Source organism: Drosophila miranda, chromosome XR, assembly GCF_003369915.1.
Source record: "Drosophila miranda strain MSH22 chromosome XR, D.miranda_PacBio2.1, whole genome shotgun sequence".
In the NCBI taxonomy this organism is placed as follows: domain Eukaryota; kingdom Metazoa; phylum Arthropoda; class Insecta; order Diptera; family Drosophilidae; genus Drosophila; species Drosophila miranda.
In genome coordinates this window covers 30,201,069-30,228,033 of record NC_046674.1, presented here as the reverse complement: position 1 = coordinate 30,228,033, position 26,965 = coordinate 30,201,069, and the positions used below count along the sequence as shown (strand labels likewise).

The window sequence follows — 26,965 nt, the reverse complement described above, 5'->3', positions numbered from 1 at the left end:
GTTCCTATAGGAACCGGACCTGGAGCTCGTTCTCCACCAGGTGCCACTTATCGCGAGGGACATGGCCGTCCTCGGCGCCCCTGTCCAGGACACCGATCAGGGTCTTGCCCCTCGCCACCTCAGCGAACGACCGGTTCATGAGGTGGGTCTTCACCCGCTTGGCTTGCTGGGCTTGGCCTGGCTGATTAGCAGGGTCCTCCGCTGAGCGTTGCCGCTTGTTGGGGGCCTTGGCTGCGCCCTTTCCGGCTTTGGCTGGCTGGAATAGTGGCAGGATTGAGGAGGCCCACAGCCTCTGCTCCTTTCCTTCTGCCGACGCCCTGAAGTTCGGGTCCTCGTTGGACAGAATGAAAGCCGCTCGTCTCCTGTCCTGGTACGACGGCTTTCCTCCCCGTGGTGCAGAGACGCTGCTCGCCGGGGCTCCCATGGGTTCCTCGGTCCCGGTGCGCTTACCAGCCGCGATTACGCTCTGCTTGGCAGCCACCCCGGTATCCGATTCGCCCTTGGAGCCACCCGACTTGGAAGAACCCGATTGGCTTTTCGGGCCCCCCCTCGCTGCTCAGTCTCCTTCCCCGTCTTCTTTGGACCTGGTTTCCCAGGCGCTGGTGCAGAGGGATTGGCTTGTCCCTACGGTACTTTAAGAGGAGTACCGAGCTCCTTTGTGGTGTTTTGGTTTTTATATTTAATTTATTTGGCATTGTTGGTCCCACGACTAGGTGGCAAGGGGTTAGTCAGCCCGGGAAGCCTTATTTAAACTGGAGGTCGGCAGGTATCCAGAGTCCGCATATTAGCGACCGGGCCATGCATCCCTCGGCATATAACTGTGTCATCTTGGATTGGGGTAATTTCACTGAGAGTTTTCTTCTCTCCGCCCGACTACCATTTGCCAGCATCCTTGCAGAGACATGACCGTGCCAGGACCTGTTTCCAGCCGCCCTCACGGGGAGAGTATAGTCGCACTTCCACCGGTGTGTACAGTTACGGCGGGGGACGGTTCACTCGCAACCCTCTGTGTCCTAGGGGTGTGGGACGCAGGTCGCACCGGGTATTACCAACCGGAGCGGCTGCGCCTCAGTTCCGAGTTCACAGTTGTGCGAGCCGACCCGTCATCCGTTTGTCCCCCTGTAGCACCCGATGGCTGACGGCCTGCTGATACAGTATCTTAATATTAAATTAACGAAATAGGAATAGGGTATACAAATACGGCTGATAAGCAACAAGTCTTCAGTTACCAGCAACATTGAGTTGACAACATTGCGACTGTTTTTTTTGTTAAACTTTTTTGTTTAAACCTTGTTTTAGTCAAAATACAATAAATGGAAGTACTAAAATGTAATTAATCTTGTAGAATATTTATTCATCAACGGTCTAAAATTATATGTGCAGAACTAAGAGTTTTAGTTAGCCAGAATTATTCAATGGAATCTCTAAATTGAGCAATATGAACGACTATCCTCTTTCGTTTTTTTGCGTGACCTATTTCGCTAAAACCTTTTTTTGTTTGACCTGTTTCGCTAAAACCTTTTTTCAGACAAGATCCAATAAAAGCAAGTGTTTTAAATAAACCAGTCAGGTAGAAAATTGCTTCATTAATCGGATAAAATTATGTGGGCAGGGCTGAGGTTCGATTCAGTTAGTTATATTGCACGGAATATCATAAAAACGAGGAATATGTATAATAGAGCTTGAACTCGTCAGTATATTTATGGTATATTTTTAAAATTAAACGGTATATTTTGGTATATTTCTGAGGGTCGACGGTATCTCTTATCGATATATCGATATTTTATCGATCCGCGGTCACACGGGACAGAACAGCAGCGCGTCGTCGAAGTGAAAAAAAATAAATATTATTAATACAATATAACAAGTGCGTTCGCGCATCTGTGTGTGTGTGTGTGTGTGTGTGTGTGTGTGTAGGGAAACAGGCAGAGGCAACTAGCAGAAATAGCAAAAGGAGACACAGCAGCACCAGCGAATACTTCCCGGAACAATAAAATGCAGAAATTTTGCACTAGGCGGTGCGGATGCGGATGCTAACAGCAAAAATGCTATTCGCTATTCACAAAATGCCGCAGAAATTCTAGCAGCAACAAAAACACAGGCACAGGAAACCGAAATCGGTGTGCATTTTTTTTCGTGATAGTGGTTGCGGGTTGCGGAGAGTGGAGCCTCGAAGAGTTGTGGGTTGTGGAGTAGAGCGGAGTGGAAAGGTGGAAAGTAAAAGTGGCTGCGGTGGCGGTGACTGTGCTTACTGACTCTGTATGTGCGCGCGTGAATGTTTGTGTGTGTGCTGTGCCAAAAAGAAGTTGCAGAAATATCAGAGTTACGCAAAAACAACTACAACAGCACTGCCGCAAAAGTTATTGTGTAAAATAATTAAATTGCAAATACATTGCCAAGAGAGCGCGATTGATTGAGTGAGAGTGCAGTGTAGTCCCAGTCCTATTACAGATTACAGTGAGTGACAGGCAGAGTGTGTGTTGGGAGCGACGACGAGGCGAGCGAAGAGGCGAGGCGAGGCGGAAGAGGCGACCCGGCGCAATGAGCATTATTGGTGAGAATAACGGCAGCAGCAGCATCCCCCCTAACACCGCTACCGCCACCGTCATAGCCACGGCCAATGGGCCGCGCGTCGTTACCATTTACAAGACGGAAACTGGCTTCGGTTTCAATGTACGCGGTCAGGTGTCCGAGGGCGGACAATTGCGCTCCATCAATGGCGAACTGTACGCTCCCCTGCAGCATGTCAGCGCTGTCCTCGAGAACGGAGCGGCCGAGAAGGCTGGCATCAAGAAGGGCGATCGCATACTGGAGGTGTAAGTATTACAAGTGTGTGTGTTCAAGAGGGTTCCTGCACCTACTAGGCGTCTGGAATGCGTGGTCGGTTCGGTCTGGTCTAGGCCTGCCATTCCACTCTAGCCTGGAGCACAATTTGAGGGGGGGTTGCTAAATTGAGAGAGAGAGAAAGAGAAGTCGGCACGCGCTGCCTGGGAATATCAATAAACGTTTGTGTGTGTCGTTTTTGGGTGGGTTGTTCGTCCACCCATATAATATAAGAGGGCTGTTACAGAACTTCCCCATGTGCTGATATGACGTAGGCTGCAGGCCTTAGAGGAAGCAGTGCAAAATAACTTATTCAACGGTAGGTTAATATTTGTGTAGTCTATACATTTATTAAGAGTACACCTTTGTGCTCAGCCCCTGCTTAGGCGCTGTCGGAATTAAAGCCGATTTGGCAGCCCTGGCTTTTTAATTACGTTACATCTTCATTCCTCCACCGCCGTTCCCATATTTATTCTCTTCTGCATGCTTTAGTTGTGTGTGGGAGTGGGTGTGTGTGTGCTTTCTTCAATGGCATAACATAATGCCACACAAAAACACACAGACACATATACAAAAGCTAATTAAAATGTTCGCTCATAGCATTTGGAATGTTCTCTCTTTCTCTCACTCTCTCCCTCTCTTTGTCTTGCATCTTTGACATTTTGGTTTTGCGCTCTGATATTTCGTTATCAACAGATGACGTTCCATTCTACTCCCATTCTATCAATCACTTAATTCTATTGTATGTGTTCCCCCCCAAGTTTGTAGTTTTTCGTTCAATGGTGCGGGTGGGCTGTCGTTGTCGTTGTCATTGTCCCCTGTTCTATGACCACTATCCACTCTATCCTCTCGCTTTTCGACACGAAATTGAATTAATAAATTTACAGAAGTCTCGTTACACGTTTGCGCAACCAACAACTTAATTATCATCAGCACCTCCGCCACACTGTCCACCGCCTTTTCATGCCCATGCGCTCCTTCCACTCAGGCCCCCTCAATCCACACGCGCTAAAAACATGCAAATTTTCCACATTTTTCACACATATTCCCCATTGCAAAAAAAAGAGAGAATGTGTGTTGTACCAGGGGAGAGAAGACACATAGAGGGAGATACAGGTAGGGACAGAGATAGAGTCAGCATGGTGTGTGGGTTTGCTGACGGCGGGGAGAGGAGACAGGGACAACTGAAAGCGAGAGAGACGGCGTCCTCCTCGTCGTCTATTGTGTGCGGTTGTGGGGAGGTGGCTTGTTGTTGCTATTTGCAGTGGTTCATCATTTCATTATCAACAACAACAACACCAGCGTGAGAATGAGCAAGAGGAGGGGAAATAGCTGCCGTTATAATTTTGCTGCGCGTGAGCTAACAAAGCGAACGGTAGAGGGCGCGCAACGCAAACAATAGCAATAGCAACAGCAACAAGAAAGCAAACAAGAATAGAAGGACCGAAGCTTTTGATACCCTCGCTGATTGATCGTTCCAATGGCAGGTCTAAACTATATAAAAATTTGAGTTGATAACACTAGGCAACAAAACGCTGATAAATGCAGATTCAACTAAAAGAAGTAATTTACAAAATTTTTTCATTAAAACTATTTCAGTTTTTACCAGTATTTAAAAATTAAACGAGGGGGAACGTTGAGAGTTGCTGCGGACACCGCAACTCTACAGTTATACCCGATACTAAGTCAGTATGGCCATACTGGCTCCCGGGTAATTGGGAATAAATGTAGAGTTGCGGCCGTAGCTGCGACTCACAATGTTACTCCTCGTTTTTAATATGTTATGTTTTTATACCCGATACTCAAAATGAGTATTGGGGTATATTAGATTTGTGGTAAAAGTGGATGTGTGTAACGTCCAGAAGGAATCGTTTCCGACCCCATAAAGTATATATATTCTTGATCAGCATCAATAGCCGAGTCGATTGAGCCATGTCTGTCTGTCCGTCTGTCCGTCTGTCCGTCCGTCCGTCTGTCCGTCCCCTTCAGCGCCTAGTGTTCAAAGACTATAAGAGCTAGAGCAACGATTTTTTGGATCCAGACTTCTGTGATATGTCACTGCTACAAGAATATTTCAAAACTTTGCCCCGCCCACTTCCGCCCCCACAAAGGGCGAAAATCTGTGGCATCCACAATTTCAACGATACGAGAAAACTAAAAACGCAGAATCGTAGAAGATGACTATATGTTCTAGATCGTAAAATCTCAATCAGATCGTATAATTATTATAGCCAGAATCAAGAAAACAATTTCATTCTTTCTCGCTCTGTCTCTCTCTAACTCACAGGTTTCATGGTCGGTTTTGCCAATTGCAAAATATGAGTTCAAGGATCTCAGAACCTATAAGAGCCAGAGCAACCAAATTTGGTATCCACACTCCTGTGATATCGGACCTTGACCATTTTGTGTCAAAATTTCGCCACACCCCCTTCCGCCCCCGCAAAGGACGAAAATCTGAGGCATCCACAAATCTCAGAGACTATTAAGGCTAGAGTAACCAAATTTGGTACACACACTCCTTTAAGATGTCACTATAAAACGTATATCTCAAAATTTCGCCCCACGCTCTTCCGCCCCCACAAAGGACGATAATCTGTTGCATCCACAATATTGCAGATTCGAGAAAACTAAAAGCGCAGAATCATAGATAATGACCATATCTATCAGATTGCTGAATCTGGATCAGATCAGATCATTTTTATAGCCAAAAGGAACAAATCAATTTGCAGTGGCTACGCAGCGCCCGACGTCACGCTCAGACTGATTTTCTGTCTCTCTCGCACGCACTCTTTGTCGTGTCGTTTAATATTAGCGGCGTCTGTCGGAGGAGAGCCATACTGACTTTCTTAAAAACGAGGAGTAACATTGTGAGTCGCAGCTACGGCCGCAACTCTACATTTATTCCCAATTACCCGGGAGCCAGTATGGCCCCCCTCCGCCAGAGGGCACACACTGCATGTTGAGAGTGTGTGTGTGTGAGAGAGATACTTTATATGGTCGGAAATTCTTCCTTCTGGGTGTTACGCACATCCACTTTCACCACAAATCTAATATACCCTCATTACAATACTCATTTTAAGTATAAAATCAGTATTTCATCAAACAAATTTAAATCCTCAAAAACTATTAGAAAAGGTGGGTTTGGTTCGAAGCGTAATTGAAAAGTTACATTTTGCTGCTTAGTGTAATCTGCAGTTTCGAATAAATATGTATACCCTTTCTGCGTGCAAAATCATACGAATTTATTGTTTTCGCGTTGGACGCCTGCTGTTCCCCTCTCTGTCTTTAAGTTTATCCACAATTTCACTATCAACGAGGGCTAACGCGAAACTATGAGTGGTTTCGGGGAGAAGTTTAATTGATAGAGGAATTGAGATCCTTCGGGGAATGTGTACTCTAAGTCTTAACCTTATTCTAGAATACTTTTGCTCGAAATATTTGAATACACGTTATATCGGTTGGCTATATCGCAATTGGCTCGTTTGTTAATCTGTGTTTGGGGCGTTCCTCCACTCTCTGCACAAACATCCGCCCCCGTTCTGTGCGGCTCTAGTGGTTTGTGGCCCGTGAGCCTGTAATCAGCACAAACAACCGCCTTCCGTCTTTATTTATACTCTTTATGATTGTACATATTTTTCATTTACGTATATTGTATACAAAAAATTTGTATTCAAGAAAAATCCGTATGTCAGAGCTTCCTGGACCACAAATACTTGACCAAAGACCACCAATTCCGATGATCCTCTATCAGGGCCGTCCGCTCTGCGGTCCATAGGGTAGGAGCGGCGTTGCATAGGCTACCGTTGCAGCGGACACAGTACGGGTCGTTGGCACTGCACTCGGGCACCTCGCCCGCACATCCTCGCACCGTGTATACTAGATCCAGGCGACTGATGACTGTGCTCACGCACAGCTCCACCGGATTCGTGCAATTGCTGACGGTCATCGCCTCCGGGTTGGTCATGGCCGCGCAATCATCGTCCTGCTCCTGCGAGTTGCAGCGGTAGCAGCTGCGGACGGACCACCTGTTGCACCCATCGCTGTTTCGGCAAAACTGGCACCTCTCGCCGCCGTTGTCGGAGGGTGAGAAGTCGGCATCGGCGCATCCACGTCGCAGGACAGTATCTGCCGTCAAAAAGAAGGAAAGGACATCAGAGTGAGAGAGACAGAGAGAGAAAGAGAGACACAGAGAGAGAGAGAGACAGAGAGAGAGTTGTACAGTACTAATACAAACAATATTTATCGTATATTTTGGAATAAATTCATGCAGCCCGATTCCCGATTCGCGATCTCCTATTTCCCCACTCACCCTAACCTTGCTCGCAAGAATAGCAGGCCACGGTACCATTGGCGCACTTCTCCGTGGGGAGGTTAAGGCCGGAGCGGCAGCCCGGATTGCTGGTCGAATTACACACGGCGCAGACAATGTCCTGGCAGTGGCCGTTGCAGAAGTCGCCGGAGCACTGGCTCAGCTCTCCGGTGGGGAAGAAGCCCATGGTGGTGGAGCAGCCGCGCTGCAGCACCTCCGTCTGGGTGTTGAGGTGCGTGTAGCAGCCCTCGCGGTGGCCGTACATCACTTTGTTGGTGCACTGTGCAACCGTATCGTTGCTGACGGAGCACTGTTGCTGCTGCTGGCCCTCCGTTGGCGCCTCCTGCTTGCGCAGGCAGTCGGGATTGGGGGACAGGCGTTGGTGGGTGCATTGGAGGCAGCGACTCTCGGTGACGGTGCGCTCCGCGTTACAGCCGTTGTAGTTGCACTTGAGGCAGACGTGCGGACAGGTGTCGGGCAGGTTGGTGTGCTCACAGCCGCGTTGCGTGTTGGACAGGTGGACAACGTTGGTGTAGCAGCGATCTCCCTCCCAGTAGACGGGGCAGGGCAGCAGTAGATGCGGCTTGGCCGTCACGTCGATGCAGTCCGATCCGGTGCACTGGTAGCAGCGCAGACGGTCCGTGGGATACACATGTCGGTTGCAGAGGCTTGTGTTGCATCGTTCGCAGGGCTCCGCGCAATAGCCGTTCGGATGGAGCCGGGCCAGGCAGCCGCGACGCGTCAGACCCGCCGTGATCGAAGTGACGCACTCGTCGCCGGCCGCCGCGCACTCTTCCACCTCCAGCTGCTGGCCCGGCCGTGTGGCGCACTCCGAGTCCTCGGCCGAGTCGCAGGTATAGCACTCCAGAGACTGGGACGCGTCCAGCAGCAGGGTCAGCGTAGCAAAAGCGACCAGCAGCATCCGGAGGAGTAGCTCCTTCTTCTCATTCCACTTGTTCGCCATCGTCTGAGGCCGTTCGTTCAGCGACAGCGACTCCGTGAATAGATTGGCGGACAAAGAACCGCTGCGATTTGGCCTGCAGCTCGATAAGATTAGGGCACTCAAGTGGTTCCAGGTCCCAGGGCTAAAAGTGGAAGAGGCATCGGAAAGCGATTTTCGCGGATAAGGCTCTGGATGGGGATACGTTTTTGGTTTTGATAAGACAACTGCAGAGAACTGCACTCTTGGAAGTGCTTCAGTGCGTAGACAAAGAAATGTCCAACGACACGTACATAATTGTGAATCTCTTTCCAGATTAATGGCTAAACCTCGAAAGATTTTCACCGAATTGAAGATGTGACTCCGTATGGAAAGTGTTCCCCGTCTGCCACCTCGTAATGCGTAAAAATCTGCAGTGAGTTGCAGAGCTTGTGGATGGGTGCACTTTGGGGCGCTTGGGATGGAATGCTCAGGGGCATACTTTTTACATCGCCCCCGGCGATGTGCTGGAAAAATCGAATCTACCTCCCAGTTCTCGGGCTCGAGCCCCTCACGCCACGCAATGAGTTATCTCTGCTCGACTCGAGTTTCGTTGATGAGGCCTAATAGATCTGCTGATCTAGGAGCTCCGAGAAGGAACACGCCAGAGGCCCCAACTAACTACACATGTCAACTAATTGCATTCAAGACTATAGTAATAGTTCTTTGGTCGTACCCAATGCTTATGTCTCACGATAAAACATGTCGTTTCTTTAGTTCGAGTAGAGTTGCTCATTTAACGAGCCCAATTGGACAGCCTGAAATCCTGGTGGGATGTGAGGTGGAGAGACGCGACGCTGAAAGCTTCTTCCATTTGTTTTCCCCAAGACGTCCTTTCAAGACGTTGGCTCCCCATTCATGGCTCTAAATGGAAGCTTTAGCATAATGGAGGACCTAAAGAGAACCCAAGAATGATTTCAATTTTTCCATCTGCATCTTTTGTACCGTAGTGCACTTGGTTACCACCTACCCAAACGTCCCGCCGTTTTCTCGACCAGGAGACGCATCCCTTACCTTGGCTGCTGGATGTCCGCTCTGCCCTGCCTCTCGGGCCACTTAACATTGTGCTTGGGGGTGGGCTGTGTGGTACAAACAGGGGGCGCACTTGTGGGCTGTGGTGGGTGGTGCGATTCAATCGATGGGGATTATGAACTATTTTCAGTTTGCGTTTCGTTTTGTTTGGTTTCCGCTTTCTTTACCGTGTGTTCCGATGCGTTGCCCCAAGTTCCGGACGACACAGAACCTCCCACAGAGATCTGCATACCTTTGTACACATATTTTTATGTCAGTATTTCAATCACAAGCATCATAGCATAAATAAACTCCTGGACAAAGAGTGTCGTCGTCCTTTGAAATTGCATTCTGTAAGATGATTTTTATAATGAAAAAAAATAAATTCCTTGCTCCTTTTCTCTGTTCGAGTACATGCCTTTGGCTTGCCTTTCTTGAGGGGGCAAGGGCAGTACTCCTTCTCTTCCTCTGGTAAAATAAATAATTAAAGTTGTGATTCATGGTCTTTAAATATTGAAATCCTTGCATACATTCATACACTTATTGGAGCTCGTGGCACCAACAACCAACAAGCAACAACCACTCCTAAGAAGCGAGTGTAGTCGATTCGATTTTGTTCGTAGCAATACATTTGTGGGTTCTATTCCTGCTTTGCTTGGTTTTCCCTTCAATACAGCCCTCGAATTTGTGTGTTGCGGTTAAGTTCTGTGTCAGTGTTGCTGTTGCTGGTGGTTTTGTGGCATATGCCCCAACAAAAATCAATAGGTTTGCGTCACTGGATGGCTGGATGGCTGGATGGTTGGGGAGCGTTTTTTGTTGCTATTTTCCTGGCCCACATTTCCAAATTTCCCAGACTTACATACCTCCCGCTCTGTGGCTCTGTGGCTCTGTGGCTCTACGGTACGGTGTGTTCGGGGGCGGTTTCAGGTTTTTGTTTCGCTTTTGGGTTCGAGGAGGGGAATGGTAATAGTAATGTTATGGTAATGCTTAAAGGTATAGGGTATGGTATAGGCAGACAACATCAAACAGCAATTGGAAACAAGGCACAGGGCCAGAGGATTAGAGTGCTAAGCTCTACTGCAAGGGAGAAGAATTTTCACCTGCCCCTCATGCCCCAAAGAGATTAACTTTCGATGTGAGCAACCATCCAGCCATGTTATAGAGACTTCTTTAGTATATACACATAAACATACGTACATCCATAGATTGTTTAAATTTGTTTGGCCATTAGCATGAAATAATTGTGTAAACATTGAAAAGAACGGGGACTACTATTTCTTATTTATTCGGAGTGGTGGGCTGGGGCTTGCCAATAATTATTCGATTTTCTCAACTTAAACAATTTAATTACCCCAGCCATAGCGCCCCCACATGTCCACAGCAAGAACTAGAGGCACAATATATCGCGAGGGTAAACATATGTGCAAATTGAATATGTTGTAGAAAATCCAATTTGCATTTTCCTAGAGCTACTTACGGACTTTCCGACCGCGGGTATACATATGTGCCCTAAGATGTGATACGAGTATATTAGAACTAAGGAGAGGTCTGCAGGACTAGGTCGAAACTGTTTTTGGTCTGAAATCTGCACAGGATAAGTGGATATTCTACTCGATATATTCCTTGATTTCGCCCCTGTTGCTTCTGCACATCTCCCTTCCAGTGATTTTTTTTCCTTTCCTTTTTCTCCCTTTCCTGCTTGTCTTTCAACGAGAAAAGACTTGAGATGGCAACCTCTTCGCACCTCAATTGGTTGATTATTCGCAACAACAACGCCTTCTTGTTGAAGAAGCGCGATGTTAACAAACCCTTCAGCACAGAGCCAAACAACTTGGCCTCTGTGAGCTCGTACCGCTACAGCGGCATCGTGCACAAGAAGACCCTTGGCGTCGTTCCTACTGCCGATAAGAAGGGCTTCACCGCCGTGCTGAAGAAGGGCAAATATGCTCAGCGTCCCGCGAAGAACACGGTGCGTGTCGACTTCAAGGCTGGTCCCCGACGCTCCCTGAAAAAGCTGAAGAACCTGTTGATCGGCTCCAAGTACCGCAAGGATCTGACGCAGGCTGCTCTTCGCCGCGCCTCCGCCGTTCTGCGTTCCCAGAAGCCCCTTCCCACCAAGGGAAAGAAGGCCGAACTTACCAAGGGAAAGAAGCCCGAATAAAGTGTACCATATGGGATCATGCGGAGCTGTTTTCTACTCGAGAATAAAGAAAATATGTTTAAAACCCAATACCAACAATTACACTGGTTGTCCAAATGTTCCTTCGCATGACATGCTAGGGCTTCAGGGGGCAGAAATCCCCAATGAACCTTTCTATGAACTGTTTGAGAATCATGGCGCGTTATAATACTCGTAGATTGGGTAGGTTTTCTTTAGCTTTAAAGCAGCGTGTTTCAGCGTTCTTTTCAATCCTATCACTCCCACACATTGTTGCAAGCATGTTGCAAAGTCCATTTGAAAAGTTTAACAAAAAATAGATAGAACAATTTCTTTGTGGCGGCATTTTTTATAACACTATTTATTTATTTCATTTGTATATTCCTAACGCGACAGTATTTCTAATTTATGTTAATGTGCTACTCACATGGAGCTCTCATAGTTGTGTGCTTTTAAACATAATGATTTTCTTATTCTAGCATTTTTATTACGACTAATAATTTTATTTAGTACTACTAACACTAATACTAATTTTATGTTTTCTTATTGTATGTTTTTATCTTTATATACCGGATACTCAAAATTAGTGATTTGTGGTGAAAATGGATGTGTGTAACGTCCAGAAGGAAGCGTTTCCGACCCCATAAAGTATATATATTCTTGATCAGCATCAATAGCCGAGTAAATAGAGCCATGTCTTTCTGTCCGTCCGTCCGTTTGTCCGTCTCTATGAGTGCCTAGTGCTCAGAGACTATAAGAGCTAGAGCAACGACATTTTGTATCCAGACTTCTGTAATATGCCACTGTTATAAGTGTATTTTAAAATTTCGCCCCGGTTTCCATTTGTCATATGTTTTGTCTTTTAACGATATATTGTGCGCAACACATTGGTTGAACCATGGATTTTTCTTTGGTTGCAATCTTTAATTTACGCACCGGTACGTATTTCTCATAAAGAAATTTTGTTTAAGCTCGCAGTTGTTCTACTTGGGAATCGACATCATCCATGTTAAATATTATATTCCAGTCATATGTGTTAAATTCATCATTAATAGTATAACACCATTGCATTTAACAATAACTATAAATATATATGTACACACGCATATAACAAGTACGTGTGTACATGCTGTGCAATGCTGCCACACATACACTTAAACACGCCTTTGTGCAAGGTATACGAAATTTAAGGTATGGAAATCCAAAAAGTCGGACTCCTATTTGTAGCATGAAGGGTTGCAGTTTCGATTGTGTTTTTATATCCGTTCGAGAGAGAGATATGTGTTCTGTAAGTACTGGCAACGACATATTCTTGCAGTGTGCCTTCCGTAATGCCGGAATACCTTACCTTATATGTATGTATGTACATATGTTTTAGCATACTTTGACTTTGTCTATGTTTTTGAGGAGGGGGCTGTTGTGTTGGTGGTGGGAGCTGGAGGGAAACAGGTTTCCCCTGCCTTCCACTGTCCGTGTGTTTGTGTGATGGCCTCCGACTTCGTCTCAATTTCAGTCTCTGCTGTGACTGTCTCTTGCACTCCTTGGGCCTTCCTGTGCCTCCTGCTCTGCTCTTTTGTTTTCTGCAATATTATGCTATGGTATGTCTTGTGTCTGTCTGTCTCCCTCTGTCGCAATGTGAGTCATGCTGAGTGCGTAAGAAAACGTCGACGGCGACGTCGACAGCGATAACAGTGCTGCGATTTATTATACCCTTGAAGAGAGAGAGAGAAAGAGGGCTTTATGAATTTGAGCAAATGTTGGCAACACATAGAGACTAAAAATTCGATATAAACATGGTTTTATTGAAATATTTAGCTTTAAAGATGTTTAAGGAATCAAAATGAAATACAGAATGCAGAAATTGCAGTTTCTTGTCTATTTACAGGAGTAGTTTATATAGTTTAATCACCTGTAGAGTATCAAAAGCTTCGACTAGGCCACACAAACGGTTAGCTTTCCTCTCTCTTGTTTACTTATTTATTTATCTGTGTTGCTCGACGGCAAATTTCAAGCCGGAACGACGCGGCGACAGAAGACTCCGCTCTGAATGGGCAGAGCTCCTCTCGTTCAGGAATTGAGTGAGATAGAGAGAGGTAGAGAGAGTGAGTTCCATGCCTTAGCGGGTGCCGGGTGCCGGGTGCCGGGTACTGGGTGCTAAGACGACTGTTGACATTTTCTCTCTGATTAAGAGCTATCTCCAGCCTGCACGCCACTCGGTTTCAATCATTGCAGGCGTTTCATTTGACGGAATCAAGTTGGGGTTGTTCTCTGGTTGATTGATTCAGCTGCATTCCCATTGTCCCGCCCATTATCCAACATTTTCCATTCATTCCATTTGATACTATTCCAGGGAATGACTGTACTTTCCTGGGTGAGCTAAATCTGGTCTATCCGTATCCGTATGGATTGAAAGAATGATGGGTGAGGAAAGCACCTGCATCCACCCTCTCTTGGAGCTTTTTGGGGGCACTACCAACCTTCAAGTTCAATTGGAGCTCTCGATCCTATATACATATGGATGCCACTCGACGTACAAAAAACTTGACCTGAATCGACTATCTCCAATCGCCTTATCAGTGTCCACTGATGTCAATGCATCGATTGCGTCTCTCTCCACTGCCCCACACCTCCATCCCTATCTCTGGTTTCTTTGGCTTTTCTTTAAATTGATCTGCTGGCGATGGCTACGTAGGCACTTGGCTTGTGGAAATTGATCAGAACCATCGCTCCTCGTATTCAAATGCTGCCCTTCCACTGCGTTCAGTTTTCACAGTTGAGTGCCCTGGAGAGGCGCTGCCAGCGGTGGGTGTGGCATGGATTCCAAGACACACTCTTAGATTTGCAATATATGTTAATGTCCACCTCTATGGTTTTTTTTTACAGCAACGGCGTCAGCGTGGAGGGAGCCACACACAAACAGGTTGTGGACCTGATTAAGTCCGGCGGCGACTGCCTCACCCTCACGGTGATATCGGTGACCCAGCAGGTGAGCTCACTCTTCTGCTCATGCATAGAGAGCATTAATTCCCTCTTGAATATCCGCAGGAGGCCGATCGACTGGAGCCGCAGGAGGACCAGAGCGGCTACTCCTACATTGATTACTCGGACAAACGCTCGCTGCCGATCAGGTAAGGAATTAGCAATCAGCGATTCTTCTACTAGACGTCTCAAAACTGACTGATCCTCCTCCTTGCAGCATACCCGACTATGGGATTGTCCACCGGAACGGTGAGCGCTACATTGTCTTCAATATACATATGGCCGGGCGACAGCTGTGCTCGCGCCGGTACCGGGAGTTTGCCAACCTGCACTCGCTGCTGCGCAAGGAATTCTCCGGCTTTAGCTTCCCCAAACTGCCTGGCAAGTGGCCCTTCCAGCTAAGCGAGCAGCAGCTGGACACGCGGCGACGCGGCTTGGAGCAGTACCTGGAGAAGGTGTGCGCGGTGCGGGTGATAGCCGAAAGCGATGCTGTGCAGGACTTTCTCACCGACACCGAGGACGATATCTCGGCCTCGCCGGTGGACATCAAGGTGATGCTGCCCGACCACGAGGTGACCACCGTCTCGGTAAAGAAGTCATCAAGCGCCCAGGTCGTCTGGGAGATCCTGGTGCAGCGCGCCAGTCTCACCGCCTATACGCAGCAGTATTTCTACCTGTTTGAGATCGTCGAGTACAACTTCGAGCGGAAGCTGCAGCCGCACGAGATCCCCCATCAGCTGTACGTGCAGAACTACAGTACGGCCTCCTCAACGTGCCTCTGCGTACGCCGATGGCTCTTCACGGTCAGCAAGGAACTAACGCTGCCCGACGGCGAGCAGGCCGGACGCTTCATCTTCTACCAGGCTGTGGATGAGGTGAATCGTGGTAACATCCGCGCCGACGGACGCCTATACGAGCTGAAGGCTCTGCAGGATGCCAAGAAGGCTGGCGACTATCTGGCCCTGGCGCGCAGCCTGCCCGGCTACGGGGACGTTGTGTTCCCCCACTGCTCATGTGATAGTCGCAAGGAGGGGCATGTGGTGCCCGCCGTAGGTAAGTGTGCTATCCATTCATCTCTCCAACCACCTTTAATGTAATATTTCTTTGGCAGGCATGAAGAGTTTCCGACTGCACGCCTGCCGCGAGGATGGCTCGCTGGAGGCGCAAATGGTTGAGCTGACCTGGGACAGCATCACGCGCTCCGAGAGCGACGAAGAGTCCATGACATTTTGCTTTCAGTACAATCGTCCAGATAAGCCAGCACGTTGGGTCAAAGTCTACACGCCATATGTATGTGAAATCTGCCCCCCTCAAGCAGTGCGTTTCAAAGCTCTTTCGAGCACCTCCAGCAAAGAAGCCAAAGCAAAAAAGAATGGCATTGCAATCACAGGAACAACTTCTTTGTTAATCCATTGTATTAAACAATTTTTATTGTCCGAAGTGTCCGAGCTCTGAAGCGCATTGAATGGCATACTACCCCACTGAATTCTGTGTCTGATGAGAGTTTATTTTATCCATTGCAGCATGCATTCCTTGCGGACTGCTTCGATCGGATCATGGAGGAGCGCAAATGGGACGATAGCGGCGACTAGAATTGGCCATTGGAGCGGCTGGAGCAGCGGCAGCTGGAGCGGCTGGATCAGCGGCAGGAACCACAGATTAAGCAACCCAATCCCCTCCAGAGTATCATCAACAGTCGAGCCGAGGCATTGCATATTGTTCGCTAGTTAAGGGACCCCCATTTTGTCTCACTCTCTCTCCCTCTCTCTCTCTCTCTCGTTGTAATTTTATTTCTTTGCCACATATGTACATATGTGGGATTCAAGCGGTGTTTCGATTCAGATTCAGACACGATTTTCCATTTTTCGAATATGATTTGTACCAGTACATGTTGAAGCAATTGCAATCGTCTTGGCCTAATGATGATGATGATGATGGATAGAGGAAAAAATAGAGATGGATAGAGAGAGGATAGATATATGTATGAGTGGAATGATGGAAGGAAAATGTTAACAGCAGCAACACAAATGTTTCAAATGTTTTCGGCACTTAGCACATAGAGCAAAAGGCACCAATTTAGATCAAGCAGAAGAACCGACGATTCTCATATACAATATATACACGCATACACATACACATAATGATATATACATATATATAGTTAGCCGACCTCAGCGTAAATTTAATGCATATTTTTTGTTTCCATACATTTGGTTTCGTTTTTTGTTGAATCTTTGGCCAAAGTATAGAAGGAGCTCCTCGCTCCTAAGGCAAAAATATAGATATTGTAAAAAGTCAATTTTAACTGTACACAGAATATACAACGTATATATATATATATATATACATATACAAAATATACATACAATGCATACACATTTACATATATCTTACCATGCATATACATATATATAAACAATTAGCAAAACAAATTGAAAAGCATTGATTGATAGTTTACTTATTTTTACGGTAGAACCAACTCAACAAAGAGAGAGAATCAAATTTGGAAATAATCGAAAATGTGGAGAAGCCTACCAAGGCAAAGTAAATGCAAATTCAAATTCAAACTCAAACTCAAATTCAATTTCAAATAATAAAAGGATTAAATGAAGCGAAACAAAAGCGAAGACAAAATGCAAAGAAGAGTAATTATTGAAATTATTGTACTCAAGCGAGAACTTTCTGTAGAAATTGTTAGTTAACTATAAGCTAAATTAAATAGTTATTGATCAAAGGCAAAACAACACAAAACGAAACTTAAAAATCGGACTCACAAAAAGCATACGCTTGTGAATACAAACGAAAAAGAATGAAAGGGAAAGCGAAAGGGAATGATCTTTCAACACACACACAAACGCCGCAACGCATTCCCCTTCAGTGCCGCGGATAGCGAATGCTCCACCTACAAAGCCCTTTATCCGCAGACAGTCGTAGTTACATTTGCATTCGCGGGTATGTTTGAGGGTACTAGGCGTACGTATTGGCGAATAACCTTGCTATCTGGTACTGAGCTGGTACTGGGGGATACCACATCCAAACATACATACATGCATACATACACACACACATGTAGTTATAGGAATGCATATACATACATATATATACACACATTTATCAACGATGCAAGTGACGTCTGCTTGTGATATTTACAATTTACACGATTATTATGGTTAATTTTCAACCTTATTTAATTGAGTATAATTCCACTCTACTTTTTTTTTTGTTCTGTTAATCGTTAATCTCTCAATGTGCAGTCTGCGTATAAATGTCGTATCTTGTACAATGTATTTATTATGTTTAGTTTATAGTTCTATCATAATATGAATTTCCAATTACAACTACTATTATTATTATTATTTTTTTTTTTGTCTTTTTGGCCATTTACAAGTACTGTAGCAACGTTCGGCTTAGATTTTTGTGTATTCCATATAATATAATTAATAATACTTATTGATTTGGCGCTGTCCTGGTTTTTGTTCAATAGAGCGGAGATCATCGGGTTATCTCTCGGGGAAGGGGTCAAAAGAGAATATACATTATAAAATATGCTATAAAGTCCATTCCATTCCTCAAATTAAACATGCAAATAATTATTACTGTTTTCTTACACATTTAATACAAACAAAAAAAAAAACACACAACAAAAAAAGAAGCTGGGAGAAACCATCAAACGTTTAAATGTAAGGCTAGAACAAAAACTAACAAATTTATCGAACGAATAATAAACAAAATTGCATTTTTCCCTTTTCAAAACTGTTTTAACGATCCATTCTGTGGGCAGTGTTACACCGAATGCCCCTAAGAAGATATCGGTGAGAGTCTCTTTCAGGACAAAAGCAGAGCAAAGGAAGAAAACCAATTTCGATAACTTGATAAGGGTTTCCCAGAATGCAAGGAAAAGGATAGTCTGCAGAGCCGGCAGAATAGAGCTATAAAGTCATCGATATTAAAGTTTGAATCTGTCTCAATATTACCGCATCTTCTGTATGTACGTTACGCAACATTTTCATGTTTCTCCTATGTTTCGCCTAAACATGTATGTATAGTTGTTTCGTTCTAACTACTGTCTTTGCCACTGGTAGCATGTACATATATAATGGAATTGGTTACAAATATTCGGTAGAATTATAACTATATTGTATAATAATGATAAATATAGTTCTAAACTGAAATTGAATATTATTAGCAAGCGCGTCGGCTCTACTTACATACATACTCGATACTCAGTCAGTATATATGTATGTAACCTGTGCAATATATTTTATACGTAATTTACGTAAGCGTTGGAATTGGTTTTCGAGCCGATGACTCCTGCATGCTGTCTCTCTCTCTCTCTCTGTTTCTTGGTATCGTTTGTAAAAGGGACGAATCGACTTGTTGATTAATGTTGCGAGGGAGAGGGAAAGTCATCCTCTCGGATGACTCGCATGGCACAGACCGCGATCTCTCTCAACTTCGTTTGCACATGTCATGAGAGATGGGAAAAGCATAATGAAAGTACCCACGACCACTGGTTCTCTTCTAATACTAATTGTTGCACTTTGTTTTTCCTCTTTGCATTTAAGGTCCTATTTAATTAGAATGCTACAATATTTGATCTGTTTCCATTTTTCCTTACCTTTTTTTCCGCTACTACTACTACTAAGCGCTTACTTGATGCTTATTTGGAATTGGTAAGCGCTTCCTTGCCTTTGTAAATTCTAATTACGTCGCAGCTTTTTTTTGTATGGGCATGGCCGCGATTCCTTGCAGGCGAGTCCACGCTGCTGTTTATTGTAATCAGTATGTAATCACCTACAAGTCCTCTGATTTTTTGCATTGCTTAGAATATTCTTTACTTTGACTGAAATTAATCGCTGTTTTCATTGCATATATTATTGATTACATAGCTGAAAAGAGTTCCCTGTTTTATCGCCTACATCGTAGAAAAATGTAGCTCAAAAGTAAGCTGCACTGTGGGAAAATATGTTCGTAAATGGGAGATTGAGTAGGCCGACTATTAAGCTGTTTAAAAGCTGCCTTTTACTAGAAATAATCAGTCGGATCTCAGTCGGAAGGGAACCTACGTTATTTAGGTTAATTAATGATTCTTATTACACTATGAAGCACCACATTTCCGCTGTAAGCCAAACCAACTTTTTCTGATAGGTTTGACTTTGAAAACTGGGAAAATTCGAAAGATATAATAATGCCGCATTTTACCTTTAAATCTCGTAGCATTCCTTCTTAAATGCTATTTTGCCATTAAACAGTGTTACCAATACAAAATTTTTTAATTTTTGCAAAAAGGAAATAAACGGCCATATGTCGATTTATAGCTGCATTTATAAGCTTTTCTGAAGTGCTAAACTCAATACAAGTTACGTGAAAAAAGCACAACATCTGAAAAGACATTAACATGTTTAAAAAAGTTATAAAAACAAACGTAGTAAAAACGAGGGGAAACGTTGTGAGTTGCTCTGGACACCGCAACTCTACATTTGTACCCGATACCTAGTCAGTATGGCTCTCCTCCGGCTGAGGCCGCTAATATTAAAAGACACGACAAAGAGTGCGTGCGAGAGAGACAGAAAATCAGTCTGAGCGTGACGTCGGGCGCTGCGTAGCCACTGCAAATTGATTTGTTCCTTTTGGCTTTAAAAATGATCCGATCTGATCCAGATTCAGCAACCGGATAGATACGGTCATTATCTATGATTCTGCGTTTTTAGTTTTCTCGTATTTTCAATATTGTGGATGCAACAGGCTTTCGTCCTTTGCGGGGGCGGAAGGGGGTGTGGCGAAATTTTAAAACAAACTCGTGTCGGTCCGATATATTAGGAGTATGGATACCAAATTTGGTTGCTCTATATATTTATATATATTTATATTTATATATTTATTGACTGAAAGTAGAAAAGTTAAAGTATATAATAATAATAACACTAGGCAAGAAAATTTAAATTTGTATTTCCGTTGTGAACCAAACCGACTTTTTTTGATAGATTAGGGTCTTTAAAAATGTTTAATGCATTTTTATACCCGATACTCAAAATGAGTATTGGGGTATATTAGATTTGTGGTAAAAGTGGATGTGTGTAACGTCCAGAAGGAATCGTTTCCGACCCCATAAAGTATATATATTCTTGATCAGCATCAATAGCCGAGTCGATTGAGCCATGTCTGTCTGTCCGTCTGTCCGTCCCCTTCAGCGCCTAGTGCTCAAAGACTATAAGAGCGAGAGCAACGATGTTTTGGATCCAGACTTCTGTGATATGTCACTGCTAAAAGAATATTTCAAAACTTTGCCCCGCCCACTTCCGCCCCCACAAAGGACGAAAATCTGTGGCATCAACAATTTTAAAGATATGAGAAAACCAAAAACGCAGAATCGTAGAGAATGACCATATCTTTTAGACTGCAGAATCTGAATATTATTATAGCCAGCATCAAGAAAACAATTTCATTTTTTCTCGCCCTGTCTCTCTCTGACACACACGTACCATAGCCGGCTTTGCTTAGGGCAAAAGATTAGCGCCTAGATCTCAGAGACTATAAAAGCTAGAGCAACCAAATTTGGTATCCACACTCTTAATATATCGGACCGAAACGAGTTTGTTTCAAAATTTCGCCACACCCCCTTCCGCCCCCGCAATGGACGAAAATCTGGGAATATTCACAAATCTCAGAGACTATTAACGCTAGAGTAACCAAATTTGGTATTCGCACTCCTGTTAGATCTCACTATAAAACGTATATCTAAAAAATTCGCCCCAACCCCTTACGCCCCCACAAAGGACGAAAATCTGTTGCATCCACAATATTGAAAATACGAGAAAACTAAAAACGCAGAATCATAGATAATGACCATATCTATCCGGTTGCTGAATCCGAATCAGATCGGATTATTATTATAGCCAAACGTAACAAATCAATTTGCAGTGGCTACGCAGCGTCCGACGAAACGCTCACTCTGATTTTCTGTCTCTCTCGCACGTACTCTTTGTCGTTTAATGTAGCCATACTGACTACGAATCGGGGATAAATGTAGAGTTGCGGTCGCAGCAGCAACTCACAACGTTCGCCCTCGTTACGCCTATTTTTACGGACTGATGGTTTGGGTATATCTTTTTGATATTCGCGGGTGGTCTGATAAGTACTTAGCCTCACCGCCCGATGGAGCCAGGATCGCAAAAGAGATTTACTATCGTAGTTCATTCTTTTAGACGGCTACTGTGGAAATTTCGGACCACGTATGGAAGCAATATCGGTCGGTAATTCGATTCATCATAACAAAAATCCACGATGTCGTATTTGCAGATCGCCGATTAAAGGTGCGTGACGTAGCTGATAGCTGGGTGCCGCGTTTGCGTACTCCGGACAAAAAGCGCTGGTTTAGTGCGGTCCGAAGCAGTTTTTGCGTCGTTACGTGACCGTCGACGAAACATGGATCCACTGGTACACACCAGAGACCAAGGAACAGTTGACTTTACCCGGCGAACGTGCTCCGAAGAAGGTGTAGACTGTCCTATCGGCCGGAAAGGTGATGCCCACCGATTTCTGGTGTTCACAAGGATCTACATCGACTACGTGGAGAGGGGCGAAACGACCACAGGGCTCTACTATACCGAATTATTGGGCCGATTCGACGCCGAATTTTAGAAAAAACGGACCCATTTGGCGAAGAAAAATGTCCTCTTCCACCATGAAATCGCACCAGCTCACACCTCCGCCGACGCCACGGACAAATTGGTCGAATTGCACTACGAACTGTTGCCCCATCCATCGTATTCTCCAGGCTCGGTGCCGTGCGACTTTCTTTTATTTCCAAACTTGAACAAATCACTCGCCGGACAGAAATTTGAGTCGAATGAGGAGGTCATCGCCGCAACGGAGGCCTACTTTGCAGACATCGAGAAATCGTATTTTTCAGATGGGTTAAAGAAGTTGGAGCATCGTTCGGTCAAGTGTATCGACCTAAAAGAAGACTATCAGTCAGGCTCCGTTTTTCACATTCACAAAAGTTTTCCGATTTACTTTTGAATACACATAAATTGGGGCTCCCGTTTTCACATTCCGCAAGATTTTTTTCGTTTTCAAAACGAAAACATTTTTGTTGACGAAATGAAAAGTAAACGGCTTTTATACAAATGGATCACTTTAAACTGCATTAGCTTTAAAGAGAAAATCAAAATCAATATCACTTTTATTTGCATTAATTCCAGTAGCACTTGAATTCATTTTGCTTCGTCATTTTCCTGCCCGTTAATGTACACGAGGTAATCCGTTCATGAACGAAGCTCATCTTAATAGTTATTTTTGCTTATCGTTCATCAAGAAAGTTTAAGGGCAAGCAAAAACTTTTTTTAAATGTCGTTAACACAAAAATGTATTGATTTATGGAATCAAAAAGACAAAGTCCAAGTCCGAGCTGATTATGTTCAGAGGTTCACAGAGCAATCTGACCGGAAATTTTAAGTTAAAATACCCAGCTTCTTACAGGGAAGTGGAAGTTCTAAAATCAGTTATTCTGCAGCAACAACACCGCAGCAAAAAATAACTACATTTGTCCAGAAGCCACCGACAAAGCTTAAAAGTCAACAATTAGACAAACAGCTAGTGCGAATGATTTCCAAAGGCCATCATGCTCTCCGGATCATGCAGGAGCCGGACTTTAAGAAGCTGTTAGAGGACGTTTCAAATTACCCTGGATATAAGTCACGTACAACGCTGTTTGGCGTCTATGGTGTTCTAACACCCTACCATACCACAATATCAATATTCTGACAGTTTGGAAGCACCACACAATTCTCACGGTTTATCATCAGTATTTCATCAATGCACACAAAACATCAGGCAACACGCAAAAATAGTGCCTGTAGCCGTCTCTAGACTCGCCCTCTGGCTAATAGTCCAATAACTAAGGCACTATCTGTGACAAAATTATGTTTTATAACACACAGCCAGCCAGACAGCAAAATTGGATCTGAAAACAATTTGCCGCAGCGCTGCTACCAGCTCAACTGGAAACCCAAGCTGACGCATATATCTCTCTCGCTCTCACTGCAGGCATTTCCCGTAAGGCTGTCTCAGTTTTTGCTAAGTTAGCAAAGGCTATTGCAACATCATATGCTAAACGGAGCGCTCGATCACTTTCCCGCGGGATAATGTCATAGCATCATTACACCTAATTCTGTTTTTACACGGTAGATTGGTTCCTGAAGAACCATGTAAAGAAAACCGTCTCAAAAAAGACATTGATCGTATGCAAAAATAGGTGATTGGTTCCTTATCTATAAAACCTATTCAAATTAGGGAACAAATTAGGAAACGTTGGAAAAACAAATTTGCAAGCCAAGTTACTGGTCAGAGCAATTGTAGATAGCAGAGATTACATTTTTGCAATAGAAATGTGTTAGTATTTTGTAAGCTATCAATGCAATAAGACATGTTTGATAAAGACATTTTTTGTACGCAAATTTGTTTTTCCAAAGTTTCCTAATTATACCCGATACTCAAAATGAGTATTGGGGTATATTAGATTTTTGGTAAAAGTGGATGTGTGTAACGTCCAGAAGGAATCGTTTCCGACCCCATAAAGTATATATATTATTGATCAGCATCAGTAGCCGAGTCGATTGAGCCCTGTCTGTCTGTCCGTCTGTCCGTCCGTCCGTCTGTCCGTCCCTATTAGCGCCTAGTGCTCAAAGACTATAAGAGCTAGAGCAACGATGTTTTGGATCCAGACTTCTGTGATATGTCACTGCTACAAGAATATTTCAAAACTTCGCCCCGTCCACTTCCGCCCCCACAAAGGGCGAAAATCTGTGGCATCCACAATTTCGACGATACGAGAAAACTAAAAACGCAGAATCGTAGAGGATGACTATATCTTCTAGAGTGCAAAACTGAACTAGATCGTATAATTATTAAAGCCAGAATCAAGAAAACAATTTCATTCTTTCTCGCTCTGTCTCTATCTAACACACAGGTTTCATGGTCGGTTTTGCCAATTGCAAAATATGAGTTCAAGGATCTCAGAACCCATAAGAGCTAAAGCAACCAAATTTGGTATCCACACTCCCGTGATATCGGACCTTGACCGTTTTGTGTCAAAATTTTGACACACCCCCTTCCGCCCCCGCAAAGGACGAAAATCTGGGGCATCCACAAATCTCAGAGACTATTAACGCTAGTGTAACCAAATTTGGTATCCGCACTTCTGTTAGATCTCACTATACAACGTATATCTCAAAATTTCGCCTCACCCCCTTCCGCCCCAACAAAAGACGAAAATCTGTGGCATACACAATATTGAAGATTCGAGAAAACTAAAAACGCAGAATCATAGGAAAAGACCATATCTTTCCGGTTGGTGAATCTGGATCAGATCAGATCATTTGTATAGCCAAAAGCAAGAAATCAATTTGCAGTGGCTACGCAGCGCCCGACGTCACGCTCAGACTGATTTTCTGTCTCTCTCGCACGCACTCTTTGTCGTGTCGTTTAATATTAGCGGCGTCTGCCGGAGAAGAGCAATACTGACTAAGTATCGGGTATAAATGTAGAGTTGCGGTGTCCGCAGCAACTCACAACGTTCCCCCTCGTTTTTTCCCTAATTTTAATAGGTTTTGGAGATAAAGAAGCAATCACCTATTTTTGCATACGATCAATGAATTTTTTTACACGGTTTTTTCAGGAACCAATCTACCGTGTAAAAACAGAATTACGTGTATATGTAAATTCTGAAAGTTTTGTCTATTACAAAAGACTGAATTTTATGAAACGAAAAATTAAAATGTTTCTAAATGTAACTTCAATTTAATGAAAACTGTACATTTTCGATTAAACATCTTTTTGCTTGATTTTCTTACTCGGACCTCGACAATCTATGAGTCTTGACTGGGATTCGACTGGGCAACCACTTCTCTTCTGGGATATAAGATATTTGAAGTGTACATTATTTCGCTTTGTATTGGTGAGAGTATTGCCATCGATGGCATTCTTAGGCACAGTAATACTCAGGAAACAGACCATTAAGACGATCTAGACAATTTAATTAATGGGAAACAGACTGTTTGCACGATTTTAAGTTAACCTTGGTTTAAGTCCGAGAGATACCAACGTCTGCTAATCAGCATGTACATATGTACTTATTCAAGTGGATTTTCGCTCTTTTCGCGACCCAATTCGTAAGTATTTATATAAGTAAATATGTACATATGTAATTGCTTCCATGGAAACCGTATTACCTTTTCCGACTACTTACAGTCACGTCACTGTACATATTTTTACGTGCATTTACAAAATGTTCTATATTTTGGCTGTTTTCACATTAAACCAAAAAGAAGAGTCGGATATAAAAAGGATCTTAAATCCTCTGATCGGACTACAGCCAAAAGAATTTCCAATTAAAACATGCAATCCAAAGACCAAGAGATTCCATGAGGGTCTTTGGAGTCGCGTAAATTGCACAACTGGCGATGAATAGGGATGTGCACCACGTCTACAAAACGATTGACGAAAACAATATAATGATTTTGAAAGTAAGAAATATTAGCACATAATACCATTACCCCAATTTATTACCTACCATTACCTATAAGTAATGTGTAAGTCCTAGCAAGATATCTTTCAACAAGTCTGGCAAAAAGATCAATAAACTTAATCCGATACGATTTAATTAATTTAATACTTTAATACTATGCTGTACTTAGACTTTATGACATGGTCCTTAAATCAGAAACCAATTTCAATTGAAGGCCTTATACAAAGCCGCATGAAGTGGCGAACCACTTCCTCCTCCCAAAAGCTGTCTCCAGCTAAACAAAAGCCAATTCCTCAGAAATAAGAAATACAAAATTAATTGAAGGCGCCGCTTGTGCCATTTTACGATGCCATTGTTCTATCAATTAATTTATAAACCTCTATGCAAAAAAGAGAAATACCTAAAATAATAAATCGAATAATGCGTATTCTTTACACTCTACTATTAGAGAAGAGCGATACTTATCAGCTTATAACCGTAAGCCGTCTTGTGTATGCGCATTTATCTCGCTCTGTATTGTTTATTGGCTTTATCATTTTATTGCCACAGGGAAATCGTTATTCTGTCTTATGCCCCTTTTTCTCTTCGTACAGCTGTGCCTGGTTATGGTGGAAAATCGCTTAGAGGTAAAAAGATGGAACTTTTGTTTCCATCAGGTGACAAAATACATGTGCATACATATCTTCAAGTATTATTATAGTTTTGGCATTATTTTTATGGATTCCATTACTTTTAAGGCAACCGATTCAGATAGTAAGTACAGAGATATAATTACTCTACGGAAACGTATCTTCCATTTAGTTGAAGAGAGATGCAACCGATTTAACAGTTGTAAATATCTGTATTGGATCACTGCAAATGGTATAATATTAGTAATTTAGGTGAGGACATCCCTGAAGGTAAGTTCTGGTTCTGGTCTGTCTGTAAAAAGAAGATCCCTGTAAAGCCAGGCGGCACTGTTGCATTCACACTGATTTTCGTGTACATTTCTCCTGAATCACCCCATCCTAAAATGTTCCTCCTCCCCCATATGCTCTTCCGTTTTGAGTGTGTGGTGATTGTGTTATAAATAAAACTCAATCGTCAAATATTTACCCACTTTGAGAGAATTTATGGGTGCCAATCGTTAAACAATATTGCGAATTAGTTTTATTGTTCTGTCCCGAAGCGTTGCGTCGG

The 26,965-nt window shown here is 43.7% G+C and overlaps 3 protein-coding genes across 5 annotated transcripts; 2 read left to right on the top strand and 1 right to left on the bottom strand.

Moving 5' to 3' along the window:
- The first annotated feature begins 1,787 nt into the window (after nucleotides 1-1,787).
- LOC108151487 (sorting nexin-27) lies at nucleotides 1,788-18,012 on the top strand. 2 transcript variants are annotated; one of them, XM_017280125.2, is made up of 6 exons: nucleotides 1,788-2,816; nucleotides 14,164-14,266; nucleotides 14,326-14,408; nucleotides 14,477-15,312; nucleotides 15,371-15,549; nucleotides 15,783-18,012. In XM_017280125.2, exons 1-6 carry the CDS (start codon nucleotides 2,542-2,544, stop codon nucleotides 15,849-15,851), a joined length of 1,545 nt encoding a protein of 514 aa, XP_017135614.1. In that variant the 5' UTR covers nucleotides 1,788-2,541; the 3' UTR covers nucleotides 15,852-18,012. The 2 variants fall into 2 exon arrangements, with proteins under 2 accessions (XP_017135614.1, XP_017135615.1); XM_017280126.2 differs by lacking the exon at nucleotides 1,788-2,816 and adding an exon at nucleotides 13,956-14,082.
- Nucleotides 6,278-8,121, bottom strand: LOC108151488. 2 transcript variants are annotated; one of them, XM_017280127.2, is made up of 2 exons: nucleotides 7,139-8,121; nucleotides 6,278-6,948 (listed from the first exon to the last, which is right to left on the bottom strand). In XM_017280127.2, exons 1-2 carry the CDS (start codon nucleotides 8,094-8,096, stop codon nucleotides 6,512-6,514), a joined length of 1,395 nt encoding a protein of 464 aa, XP_017135616.1. In that variant the 5' UTR covers nucleotides 8,097-8,121; the 3' UTR covers nucleotides 6,278-6,511. The 2 variants fall into 2 exon arrangements, with proteins under 2 accessions (XP_017135616.1, XP_033242499.1); XM_033386608.1 differs by having other exon boundaries at nucleotides 6,873-6,948; nucleotides 7,133-8,120.
- On the top strand, nucleotides 10,804-11,349 carry LOC108151489 (60S ribosomal protein L28). The gene has a single exon (XM_017280129.2). It carries the CDS (start codon nucleotides 10,849-10,851, stop codon nucleotides 11,281-11,283), a length of 435 nt encoding a protein of 144 aa, XP_017135618.1. The 5' UTR covers nucleotides 10,804-10,848; the 3' UTR covers nucleotides 11,284-11,349.
- Nucleotides 18,013-26,965: the final 8,953 nt, after the last annotated feature.